The sequence below is a fragment of the Nicotiana tomentosiformis genome, chromosome 5, assembly GCF_000390325.3.
Source record: "Nicotiana tomentosiformis chromosome 5, ASM39032v3, whole genome shotgun sequence".
In the NCBI taxonomy this organism is placed as follows: Eukaryota; Viridiplantae; Streptophyta; class Magnoliopsida; order Solanales; family Solanaceae; genus Nicotiana; species Nicotiana tomentosiformis.
Window position 1 is genome coordinate 31,302,107 of NC_090816.1, and position 13,950 is coordinate 31,316,056.

Below are 13,950 nucleotides of genomic sequence, written 5' to 3' on the forward strand. Positions count from 1 at the left end.
CACTCCATTTTGACTTCAACTTGCCCGAAAACATCCATAACCGGGAATTGAACAATAGCACAAGATCACCCTCTTTAAATTCCTTGTTGTGGATGTACTTGTCATGGAGGTACTTCATCTTCTCCTTGTAAAGGGACGAGCTTGTGTAGGCATGATACCGGAATTCATCAAGCTCATTCAATTGTGACACCCTTAGATTTGCCGTGACATCCCATTCAAGGTTCAACTTCTTCAAAGCCCACATGGCCTTATGCTCAAGTTCTACCGGAAGATGGCATGCCTTCCCGAACACTAACCGGTATGGAGGCATCCCGATCGATTTTTTGTAGGCCGTTCTATAAGCCCAAAGAGCATCATCAAGTTTTCTTGACCAATCCGTTCGGTTGGCATTGACTGTCTTTGATGGCTCTTGGAGTACCAAACCTTGTGAAGATGTTCTTTTTCAAGAATGCCACCACACTCCTTGCTTCATTGTTGGGCAAAGCAATGGCCTCAACTCATTTAGATACATAATCCATCACAACTAGAATGTAGGTGTTCCCACAAGATCTAACAAATAGACCTATAAAAGCAATACCCCACGCATCGAAAATATCTATCTCCAAAATGGTGGTGAGAGGCATTTCATTATTCTTTGAGATCCCACCGGACCTTTGGCATTCATCACACCGCTTGACAAGCTTACTAGAATCCTTGTAGAGAGTAGGCCAATAGAATCCACAACTCAAAACGTTTGCCGCCGTTCTTGCTCCACCATGGTGACCACCATACGGTGAAGAGTGGCAAGCCTCAAGAATACCCATTTGTTCTTCCTCTGGCACACATCGTCAGATCACACCATCGATACATATCTAGAAAAGATACGGCTCATCCCAATAATAGTCAAGGCAATACCGTTTGAGCTTCTTCCTTTGATTTGAAGAGAACTCATTCGGTACAATGCCACTTACAAGATAATTGGCAAAGTCGGTGAACCATGGCATTCCGGTCATAGAAATGGCTAGGAGTTGCTCGTCAGGAAATGAATAATTTATCTCAAGGCCATTATGTGGCCTCACCTCCTCCTCCAATCGGGACAAGTGGTCCGCCACTTGATTCTCACTACCCTTGCGGTCTTGAATCTCTAGATCAAACTCTTGCAATATAAGTACCCACCACATCAACCTTGCCTTAGAATCAATTCCTTCTTTCTCATCAAATACCAAAGCGCCACATGGTCGGTGTGAACAATCACCTTTGTACCCATCAAGTACGGGCGGAACTTCTCCATAGCAAAGACAATAGCAAGGAGCTCTTTTTCGGTTACTGTGTAGTTGACTTGGGCATCATTCATTATCTTGCTTGCATAATAGACCGGATGGAAGAATTTGTTGATTCGTTGCCCCAACACCGCTCAAACCGCCACATCACTTGCATCATGCATGAGCTCAAAAGGCAAGCTCCAAACCAGTGCGGTAATAATAGAAGTAGTAGTCAACTTGAACTTAAGCAACTCGAATGCCTTCATGCAATCTTCATTGAAATGGAACTTGGCATCCTTCTCCAAAAGTTTACACAAAGGGTTCACTACCTTAGAAAAATCCTTGATGAATGGCGATAGAACCCCGCATGACCCAAAAAGCTTCTCACTCCCTTCACGGATGTAGGGGGAGGGAGTTTGGAGATCACTTTAACTTTGGCCTTATCAACCTCAATACCATACTTTGAAATCTTGTGACCGAGGACAATGCCTTCCTCGACCATGAAGTGATATTTCTCCCAATTAAAAACCAAGTTAGTTTCCTCACATCTCGCCAATACCTTGTCCAAGTTGTTCAAGCAATCATCAAAAGAATTGCCAACGATGGAGAAATCGTCCATGAAGACCTCAAGAATATCTTCCACCATATCGGTGAAAATAGCCATCATACACCATTGAAAAGTTGTCGGTGCATTACATAACCTAAATGGCATCCTCGAGAATGCAAAGGTACCATATGGACAAGTGAAAGTGGTCTTCTCTTGGTCCTCAGGAGCAATAAGAATCTGATTATAGACGGAGTATCCATCCAGGAAGCAATAAAAAGCACGTCCGGCCAACCTATCCAACATTTGATCAAGAAATGGAAGCGGAAAATGATCTTTCCGAGTGACTTTGTTGAACTTCCTATAGTCCATGCACACTCTACACCCGGTGACAGTTCTTGTGGGGATCAATTCATTCTTGTCATTAGTTATCATAGTCATGCCCCCTTTCTTTGGGACACATTGCACCGGAGAAGTCCATGAGTTATCGGAAATGGGGTAAACAACCCCGATATCCAACCACTTTATGATCTCCTTCTTAACTACCTCTTGCATTGCTTCATTCAATCTTCTTTGATGCTTCACACAGGGTTTGGCATCCTCCTCCAAAATAATCTTGTGTATGCAAAAGGCGGGGCTTATACCCTGAATATCCGCCAATGTCCAACCTATAGCTTTCTTCCTCTTTTGGAGCACCGCCAAAGTAGAATCTACTTGCACGTTAGTCAAGCAAGAGGAAAGTATAACAGGTAAATTGGAACAAGGGCCATGAAACTTATACCTGAGATGTGAAGGCAAAGGCTTTAACTCCAAAGTGGGATGCTCCTCGATTGATGGCTTTGTTGGAGGAGTATTCCAGTTCTCAAGATCTAAGGACAATTTTCGGGGTTCATAAGTATATGACCCCATTCCTTGTAAAGCACTGACACATTCCACAAAGCCCTCCTTCTCATCATCATCATGATTGAGCAACACATCTTCTTATGTATCCTCAACATTCATCACAACACTAGCATAATCGAAAATTACTTCGGTCACTAAATCCATGAACGAACATACTTCGTTGCTATTTGGTTGCCTCATCGATTTGCACATATGGAAAACCACCTTTTCGTAACCCACCCGAAAAGTGAGCTCACCAGCTTCCACATCAACAAAAGCCTTCCCCGTAGCAAGTAAAGGTCTACCTAAGATAATAGGCACCTCATAGTCAACCTCACAATCAAGGATCACAAAGTCTGCTGGAAGGATGAACTTATCAACTCGGACTAACACATCATCAATAATTCCCAATGGCCTCTTCATAGTCCGATCCGCCATTTGCAATCTCATAGATGTGAGTCTTGGTTGCCCAATTCCCAAAGTTTTGAACATAGAGTAGGGCGTCAAGTTGATACTTGCCCCCAAATCACATAAAGCTTTGGCAAAGTCGGCACTCCCAATAGTGCAATAGATTGTGAAAGCACCAGTATCTTCCAATTTCGAAGCCATTGAGTGCACAATAGCACTCACTTGATGTGTCATCTTGGTAGTTTCACAATTCATCGACCTCTTCTTGGTGACCAAGTCCTTCATGAACTTTGCATAACCCAACATTTGTTCCAATGCCTCAACCAATGGTACATTGATAGAAAAACTCTTCATCATGTCAATAAACCTTTTGAATTGGTTCTCACTATTTTTCTTTTCAAGCCTTTGAGGGTATGGAGGAGGAGGCCTTGGCATTGGTGCCTTAGCTTTTGGCACTATCGATTCCAGTATGTCAATCATGTACTCCCTAGATGGATTCACCTCTTCTTGCGTCTCCTCCACATTTTCATCAATATCAGTTCTCACTTCGTCATTAGCTTGAACCACATTGCTTGGAATTTCATCTTCTTTAACTACAACATCATCATCCACAATTCTTCTTTGATTTGAGGTGGTTGTATCTCCACCTTTCCACTTCTCGTAGTTACATCCATAGCATGTCCCATATTATTCCCCCCCCCCTGGGTTCACCACTGTATCACTTGGTAGTTCTCCCTTAGGACGAGTGTTCAATGCTTGTGAGATTTGGCCAAGTTGAACCTTCAAATTTCGGATTGAAGTGTTGTGGGAGGCTAATTGAGCATCAGCGTCGGCAGTTTTCTCCATCATTTGTTTAAACATACTTTCAATTCATCCCATCTCATTGTTAGAAGAGCTTGGGTCTTGAGAAGGATAGGGAGGTGGATTGCTCGGTTGTTGGAACATCGGGGGCCTTTGAAAACCCGAACCCTGGTTGTTGTTGTTTTTCCACCCTCCTTGATTACCTCCCCAATTACTTTGATTGTTGCCACTCTAATTGCCTTGGTTTCCTTGATTATTCCAATTGCTTTGATTGTTGTTGCCACCACTCCAATTGCCTTGGTGGCCTTGGTTGTTCCAATTTCCTTGATTTCCTTGTGATCTCCATTGTTGTTTATTTTGAACATTGTTTTTTTTACCTTGATAATTGTTGACGTATTGCACTTCTTCTTATTGCTCATTATATGAATCACCTTGGTCATACCCACTATCATCTTACATTAATTGTTCTGTACGGCTTTGTCCTTGTTGACCTTTTTGTCGTCTCTTGTTCATCATCATATTTACACCTTCCATCGCATTCACTTGTTTCGACCCTTGAATTTGTTGCAGCTGAACTTTGGCCAATTGGTTCATTGTGGTTGTTAACTCTGCGATAGCTTGCCCATGATCATGTAGTTCCTTGTATAGGTGAATGACATTGGGGTCACCTTGCGGAACATTGGCCCTACTTTGCCATGTCGATGAAGTATCCACCATCTCATCCAAAATTTCACAAGCTTCGTCATAAGGTGTGTTCATGAATTTCCCGCCGTCGAGTTGATTTACCACATATTGATTTGTTGTGTTGATCCCCCTGTAGAAGGTTTGTTGGATCATGGCCTCGGTCATATCATTATTCGGGCACTCTTTAACCATGGTACGATATCTTTCCCAAATCTCATGCAATGGCTCATTGGGCTCTTGCTTGAACGCTAGAATTTCATCCCGTAGTGCAGCCATGTGCCCCGGAGAGAAGAATTTGGCAATGAACTTTTCGGCCAACTCATCCCATGTATGGATGGAATGATTGGGCAATCTCTCTAGCCAGTCCAATGCTTTTCCCCGTACAGAGAAAGGAAATAGCCTCAACCTCAGCGCGTCCTCAGAAACATAGGTTTGCTTGCTCCCCCAACAAGTATCGACGAACCCCTTGAGATGCTTGTAAGCATTTTGATTTGGAGCCCTGGTGAAGAATCCCCGTTACTCAAGTAGTGTAAGCATCACGTTGGTGATTTGGAAGTTGCCCTCTCTAATGCGAGGCTGGACTATAGCACTTGCATAACCGTTGTTCAGCAACTCCCGGTGCGCTGCCGCTCTTGGTGGAGGTGGGGGAGGGACGGGAATATTATCATTAGGCAGTCGGCCTCGCCTATTTGCTTGAGGTTCGGGAAGAACCTCATCTCCTTGATCTTTGTCCACTTCCTCCCCCAATGACAAATTACCAATGGGCTCGTTGTTGAGATCCATTCTCGTACCTATAAGCAATTCAAAAATAAAATTGATGACTCGGAAGGAAAAGAAAACAAATCACACAAAAACCTAGATATATAGCTAAATCCGTTTAACTCCCCAGCAACGGCGCCGAAAATTGATGTCGCCAAAACTCACACCACAAATATAGGTAGTGAGGCGGTCAAAGCAATAATAAAACCCAACGCAAGTCGGGGTCGAATCCTCAGGGAGTTAGAATTGGGATTAGGTATATATTTAGTGTAATTGTATAATATGCCTTAGATTACACTTTCACATTCTTGTTTGTTGTTTCTATTTCTACTTTAAACTATTGATTGGCAATTATAAAACTAGGAGACAATATTTTTGGTTTTGGTTGTTTTCCAAATGATAATAGATCTAGGGTCGTGACTTCCACCTAAGTGGTTACCTAATGGGTTGAAAAATCTAGGACAAGCCTGATTGGTCGGAATTGTAATATAGCAATCACCCGCGATTACCCACTCTATACCTCTCGGTAGTTTGAGTGATTTTGCACAATTTGGCTTTCTCAAGTCCAAATGGGTATTGCACAAAACAAGTGATAAATGCTCAAGTCGGGTCTTACTATCTCTAGATACAACCCTTTAATTGGGGCTATCAATTTCTTGAATTCACCTCAATTTCTTGTTAGTCAAGTTTTCCTAGACTTAGTCTCTCTTTCTCAAGTACACACTAAGTCAATTAGGCATGAATCAATGTTTGCAACCATTAATTCTTAAATTCAATCAAGAACTAGGCTAAATATCACCAACCCAATTACAAATAAGTCCTAAATCAAACACCCATTAAGTACCCATACTAGGGTTGGGCCACAACCCTAGCTAGAAATTTAGCTACTCATGAAAAATGAAGAAATATAAGAAGAAGTTAAGATAGAATGCATCATAATTGATTAGGGAAAGAAAATCTAATGCTTAGAAGCTAATCTAGTATAATATTACTCAAAACAATAAAGAAAAATGGCTCAGGTGCTCTCCCAAAACAAAACTTACCCTAAAAATGACAAAAAGTTCTATTTATACTAAGCTAAAAATATCTGACAAAAATACCCCTGCGGAGGTTGTGCGGCCGCATAATTATGTGTGCGGTCCGCACAACGAGACTTGGCTTGACAGGTTCCAGTTCTGCGGCCGCACAATTCTGGATTGCGGTCGCACTCCTTCAACTACTGCGGACCGCACATTTGTGAGTGCGGCTGCACTCTTGCTTCTGCGGCCGTACTCCTTGATCTTAGGCTCTGGCTGTGTGACACTTCCGCAGACCGCATAAAAATGAGTGCGGTCGCGCTCTTGATTATGCAGCCGCATAAAAATGGTGCGGTCCGCATTTCTTCTTGAACTTGAAATCCCATATCTCTGATCTTTGTCTTCTGCAGCCGCACCAGAATTGTGCGGTCCGCACTTTACATGTCATTTCTTGTCAGAGGTTTTCTTCATTATCTGCGGCCGCACTCAATATTGTGCGGTCCGCATAGTGCCCTTTTAGCCTTGTTTGTGTCCTTCTCCCATATTACTCCTTCTTGAGTTGATTTTCATTTCTTTAGCTCATTTTCTAACACTCCTGCAAGCAAGCATATTTCGTTAGATTTCGGGAATACCTTTAAGCAATTTTGAGCTAAAACGCAAGTAAAAGAGTGCAAATAAGCAATCAAAATCCCTACTTATCAACAGGTCACTCCAGAGATCACCTCAACTCCTACCATTGCGGGTGACACGCCACCAAAGACATTTGTAAGTTCATCTTCTCCTTCACAGGTATCTTCTACACCTAACTCACCTACTACTATGTCTTCTCCATCTCAATCATCATTGTCTAAACCACAGCCTATGTCAAAATCTTCCAATCATCCCAGGGTCACTAGAGCACAGAACAACATTTTCAAACCTAAGGTCATTTTTGACTACCTTGTTGTATCCTCACCAAAGTAGCTACCTCTTGCTCCTACCACATTTTATCAAGCCAAGAAATACCCTGAGTGGCGTGCTTCTATGCATGATGAATTCACATCTCTTCTTAAAAACAATACCTAGTCTTTGGTTCCTAGCTCTTCCTCACATAACGTTGTTGGTTGCAAGTGGGTTTATCATGTAAAACATAAACCTGATGGATCTATTGATCAATTCAAATCTAGGTTAGTAGCCAAAGGTTTTCATCAACATCCCTGGGTCGACTATCATCACACTTTCAATCTTGTAATAAAACACACCACCATTAGACTTATTCTCACTCTAGTAGTGTCGTTCAAGTGGCCTTTACGTCAACTAGATGTAAATAATGCCTTCTTGCAAGGAACTCTCAATGAGGTTGTCTATATGCAGCATCCACCGGGTTTTGTCAACCTCGACTTTCCACAACATGTCTTCAAGCTTCACAAATCCATTTATGGCCTTCGTCAAGCTCCTAAAGCTTGATACAATGAGATCAAAACCTTTCTTCTTTCCTATGGATTCCTCAGAGCAAAATAAGATGATTCTCTGTTCATAAAATGCTCTCCTAACTCGCTTCTCTTTGTCATGATCTATATTGATGATATTGTGGTCACTGGTTCCAACTCCTCTCAAGTCCAAACCACCATTCAACTCCTAGGTGATAGGTTCTCCATTAAAGACCTTAGTCCCTTGCATTTCTTTCTTGGAGTCGAAGTTCTACGAAATGCACATAGTTTAATTCTCACTCAAAGTGGCTTTATTGCTGATCTCCTAGAAAAGTTTAGCATGCTAAACTCCAACAGTGTTGGCACGCCGATGTCAGTCGGCGAAGCACTCTCACTGAATGATAATTCCACACCTGCTGATGCCAAACTATACATGTAAGTTGTTGGTTCCCTATAATACCTAACCTTTACTCAGCCGGACATCTTCTTTGCAGTAAAAAAACTTGCTCAATTTCAGCATGCACCTAGTTGGCAGCACTGGCAGGCTACAAAACGACTTCTGCGCTACCTAAAGGGCACTATCACATATGGTCTCCATTTTCATCCTAGTAGCTCACTCAAACTTCAAGCATACTCAGATGTTGATTGGGATGGACTTACCGATACGCGGCATTCGACTTCAGCTTATGTTATCCTTCTTGGAAACAATCCCATAAGTTGGTGCTCCAAAAACCAACGGACAGTTGCTAGATCCTCCACAAAAGCTGAATATAGAGCTGTTGCTTCAGTTGTTGTTGAGCTTAATTGGATAACCAGCTTGCTGAAGGATCTTCACATCCCAATATCCAGTTCTCCTGTGGTGTTTTGTGACAACATTGGTGCTACTTACCTTAGTCGCAACCCAGTTTTTCACAGTCATATGAAGCATGTAGCTATCGATTTTCACTTTGTTCGAGATCTATTAGAACGCAATAAGCTATCTGTTAATCACATACCCACTGGCGATCAACTTTCTGATGCCTAAACAAAAGCCTTGCCTAAACGATCATTTACACACTTTGTCAACAAGATTGGTCTCAAGGAAATTGAGCCCATCTTGAGGGGGCATGATAAGGATAGACACTCCAAGCCTATCTTGGAGTCTTAGTTTAAGTTGTATCTTATGAGATTCTTTCCTATCTCCACAAGAGTCTTATGTACATAGAACGTTGTCTCCTCTCTCCCTTCTCCTCTTGTACTTGTATATAAACTTCTCTACTGTAATTAATATAGATAAGATTTTTACAATTCTTATCAACTCTTATAGTTGAGTACTGGTAGATTCATATATTATATTCCTTATTTTAGATTTTACAAAATGTAGGAGTTGATCTTGTGACTCAAGAGTTAACAGTTGCAAGTGCATACCGTGGGAGCCCATTATCTTTCTTTTCGGTTGTTTTATGTTTGATGTTTTGAGACCTATTAGTTATAGATTTATGGTTCGCTTTAGGGTTTAACCAAAGGCGGAACTAAGATCTGAGACCTATTAGTTATAGGTTTAGAATTATAATCTATTTAAGTTATTGAGTTCTAAATTATTAATTTGTACATATTTAATATATTTTTTAAAACAATATAAAATTTGGACCAAAGCTAATGGATTTAGGCGAACCCGCATCTCACATGCTAGCTCTGCCCTTGGGTTTAACCCTTTTATTAGGTTCTAATTATGGCCCAAATTTGAATCATGTTCACAGTTGAATCTATCCCTATATGTATCTTCCTGTAACTATTAAGTTATAATTAATAGCTTGTTTGGCCAAGCTTTTTTCTTGGCCAAAAGTGTTTTTTTTTCAAAAGTATTTTTTTCAAAGTTAGGCGTTTGACCAAGCTTTTTGGAGGAAAAAAATGCTTTTGAGTAGAAGCAGAAGTGAGAAACCAAAAAAAATAACTTCTCCCAGAAGCACTTTTTGAAAACCATTTTTGAGAAAAATTTACTTAAAAGCACTTTTTAAAAGCTTGGCAAAATACTAATTACTGTTCAAAAGTATTTTTCAAATTGATTAGCCAAACACAAACTGATTTTCACCAAAAGTAATTTTTGGAAAAGCATTTTTGAAAAAAATACTTCTCAAAATAAACTGATTTTAGAAACTTAGCCAAACAGACTATAAATTTTGATACTTAGATTTTTAGTGTTTTAATTAGCAGTGCAAACATTGGATGTATACATATACTTTATTATTCATAAAATATGGAATTATGTGGCCAATATTTTCCAAATTGTAAATATTTTTTGCCAACTTCATGAACAAAAAGTTGCTATGGGAAAAAAAAGAGAAGTAGTTGTGATGGAATCTTGGTCCATCTTAGATCTATGATATTAACTAGTCATAATCAAAGGAGGATTCAAAATTTAAAGTTCATAAATTTTGAATTTGAAGTTTATAAATTCTAAAATATATTATATAATGTATAAATAAATCTCTCAATAAATATATAGAGGACGATCCAAAATTACTGAATTCTCCTCCTATGCTAGCTCCGCCCTTTATAGCGGTGGCCGACTGTTACTAGAAAGAATGCTATGTTAAAACCAAAAAAACGTTTGTTTCTTGGATGTATTGGTTGTGGGCGAATGTGAAGGGGCATGATGTTCAATAGCATCTGTCCTAGTATAGAGCGACATGTTTAAATCAATGATAATATCTTGCAAATTAAATATAACAGTAACACCGACAGGACTTAGAGCATGTTTGGCCAAGCTTCTCGGGGGCCAAAACTATTTTTTCCCTCCCCCCCCAAAAAGTATTTTTTTAAAAATTTAAGTTGTTTGGCCAAGACAGAAAAATACTTTTGGCTAGCAGCAGAAGCAGTTTTTCTGCTTTTGGAAAGAAGCAAAAAATTATAGCTTCTCCCAAAAAGTAGAAGCAGAAAATTAATTTATTCAAGACAAAACTATCATCACCTTAAAATTTATATTTTTCAAATTATCCCTTACTAATTTGAGTTTTTTCTTTTCATATTTATTTCTAGTTTTTACCATTCTTTTAAAATTAAAGATATTATATACATGAATCATATTGTAACTTTTGCAAATTTTTATTGACTTTTTTTATTTCTGATTTTTTCTCTGTGTAATGTCTTGTAACTTTCCAAATTATCTTCTTCTTTTTTCAAACTAACATAAATTATCTACACCCTTCTTTGGATTATCAATTCTCTTACTATAAATAATCATTTATAATTTCCTATATGCTATTAGTTCCCCAATCTTTAAAACTGTTATCAAATCTAACTTGTGAAAATTACCTATAAATAGGTAATAAATTTACAATTGCATCGCATAATCTATCTATATATTATTAAAAGAAGAAGAAAAAGCATCCACATTAAGACAAGTGGCAGCCTCACAATAGGCCGCTTGGAAATTTAGGACAAAATTAGTTAGGTGAGGTAAGAATTAGTTTTTTTTTTAATTTAAATTTTAAAAAAATATATATTATGTGTTGTTAATAATTTGTTACTCTTTTTAAATTTGAATTTAAACATACTTAACTATTATTTTTATGAAAATAATTTTTTTTATAGATTTAAAATTATTTTTATTTTACGCTCAATGCCATCTTTCAAGTTTGACACTCAGAATAATCTAGTTACAACTTACAACTACCGTGGCTATACATAATTTTATCCGGCGACATTCTTCTATCATAAGAAATTCAACAATTATGTTAATGAAGACATTACAGCAAAGATTGAAGAAGGAGATGGGCCTTATATATGATATTCCTTTCGAAATATAAGGCAAGTCTTCTACTAATATAGAGGCGTTGGGTGATAGAAGTAGAGATAAAATTGTTGAAAATTTTAATCATGTATGAGTGATTTTATTTATTATTTCATAGTAGATTATCAGTATATATTAATTTGTGGAATAGACTTCTAATTCATACTGAATGATGTATTTTGATTATTCAAATCATCGTATAACAATAAGTAATTATACTAGAACATTGTCACAACCCGAAATTCCCACCTTCGGACCGTGATGGCGCCTAACATTTCACTTGCTAGGCAAGCCAACATTAGAATAATATTATCCATTTTTAAATAATTTTAAATTTATTAATAACAAGTAAACAAATGCGGAAGCAAAGTTTGAAATATAGTAAAATAATCCATCAAACAACGGTGTCTAAATACCATCCCAGAATTGGTGTCACAAGTGCACGAGCTTCTAGAATAAATATAAATAAAGGTTTGAATAATATAAAGCTGTCTGAAAATAAACACACAGCTAAAGTACAATAGACGAGGACTTTAGAACTGCGGATGCCATGCAATTATACCTCAAGTCTCCTCTGATAGCTGAAATCCGAGCAAGTCTATGGTACGCCGCTGGGACCAACTCCAAAATCTGCACAAGAAATACAGAGTGTAGTATCAGTACAACCGACCCCATATACTGGTAAGTGCTGAGCTTAACGTCGACAAAGTAGTGACGAGACTAAGGCGGTTCACTTACATTAACCTGTACGCAATATTAGTAACAACAACAATAATATGAATAAATCAGGTAATTCATTTATAATAATTGAAGGCAACTCAGCAGTCATAACCAATTATCATTTCTATTATTTCTGTTGCAGCGTGCAACCCGCTCTCACAATATATCCACATTCAGTTCTGTTGCGGCGTGCAACCCACTCCTCCAACATATTTATTTTAATCAAGCCTGTTGCGGCGTGCAACCCGATCCTCCAATATTGACTTTTAATAAGTCTGTTGCGGCGTGCAACCCGTTCCTCCAATATTGAATTTTAATAAGTCTGTTGCGGCGTGCAACCCGATCCTTCAATATTGACTTTTCATAAGTCTGTTGCGGCGTGCAACCCGATCCTCCAATATATTTATTATAATCAATCATGTTGCGGCGTGCAACCCGCTCCTCCAATATTTTCATTTACCAATTCTTATAGAGGAAATTTTCCTAATAAATGTAACAATTAATATAAAATTACGAGACAACAAGCATACAATAATTATGGTTTAATTATGAAGCAAACAATGACAAATAGCAAATTATTATGGAAATCAGGGAGCAAATAGACAGTTTAATATTTATTATGCTAAATGTCAAATAAAAATTAAGGCACATAATTTAAATAGCATGTAATAATTAATGCAGAAATTCACGAATTTATATTTGCAAAGAATAAGAGAGAAACGATTATTATAATAATTAATTTATGATTAAAAATAATTTATAATTTTTCAAGTAAGCAGGCAAACAATTAATTTGACGACGTATAGACACTCGTCACCTCGCCTATACGTCGTTTACATGCAATTCACATAACAAACAATTTAAGAGTTTTATTCCCTCAAGTCAAGGTTAACCCCGACACTTATCTCGCTTTGCAAATTCCAATCAATTATTCAACCACAGCTTTTCCTTTTAAATTAGCCTCCGAAAGCTTCAAATCTATTCACAAACAATTCAATATATTCAATACTAATCATAGGAATTAATTCCATATGAATTTATAATTTTTTCGGATAAAAATTTAAAATTTATTAAAATATTCGGCAGTGGAACCCACGTCTCAAATCCCGGAAAAACTCGCGAAGTCCGAAAACCCGTTCCGATACGAGTTCAACCATACCAAATTTATCCAATTCCGATATCAAATGGACCTTCAAATCTAAATTTTTCGTTTTTGGAAAGTTTTACAAAAATTTCAATTTCTTCCATCTAAATCCGAAATAAATGATGAATATAGACATGGATTTGTGAAATATAATCACTTTATGGTAAAGAACAATTACCCAGTTCAAAGTCGTGAAAATCCCCCTTGAAATCGCCCAAATCCGAGACTTAAAACTCAAAAATGAGTAAAAATGGCTAAGACACGATTTTATGTATTCTGCCCAATATTTTTGTATTTGCGGGCTATATTTTCGCACCTGCGGTCTTGCATTTGCGAGACAAAGCTCGCATTTACGAAGTGGGGCTGCCAGGCGAGGTTCCGCACCTGCGGACAAAATGTCGCACCTGCGACGTCCGCTTCTGCGCAAAAGGGCCGCACCTGCGAAGACCGCATCTGCGATAGAAGTCTCGCTTCTGCGAGCTCGCACCTGCGGTCAAAATTTCGCAGGTGCGATTACACCAGAACTCAAAATTTTAGATTTTGCTCAAGTCTAATTCTTGTTCCGATTTC

At 38.5% G+C, this 13,950-nt stretch overlaps 1 protein-coding gene across 1 annotated transcript; it reads right to left on the reverse strand.

The window, feature by feature from the left end:
• Positions 1-497: 497 nt before the first annotated feature.
• LOC138892117 (uncharacterized mitochondrial protein AtMg00750-like) lies at positions 498-803 on the reverse strand. Its single transcript, XM_070175812.1, has one exon. It carries the CDS (start codon positions 801-803, stop codon positions 498-500), a length of 306 nt encoding a protein of 101 aa, XP_070031913.1.
• Between the last annotated feature and the right edge of the window lie 13,147 nt (positions 804-13,950).

Excerpts from the sequence above, each read along its gene's own strand:
- LOC138892117 (XM_070175812.1), bottom strand. The coding sequence starts at position 803 with ATGGGTATTCTTGAGGCTTGCCACTCTTCACCGTATGGTGGTCACCAT.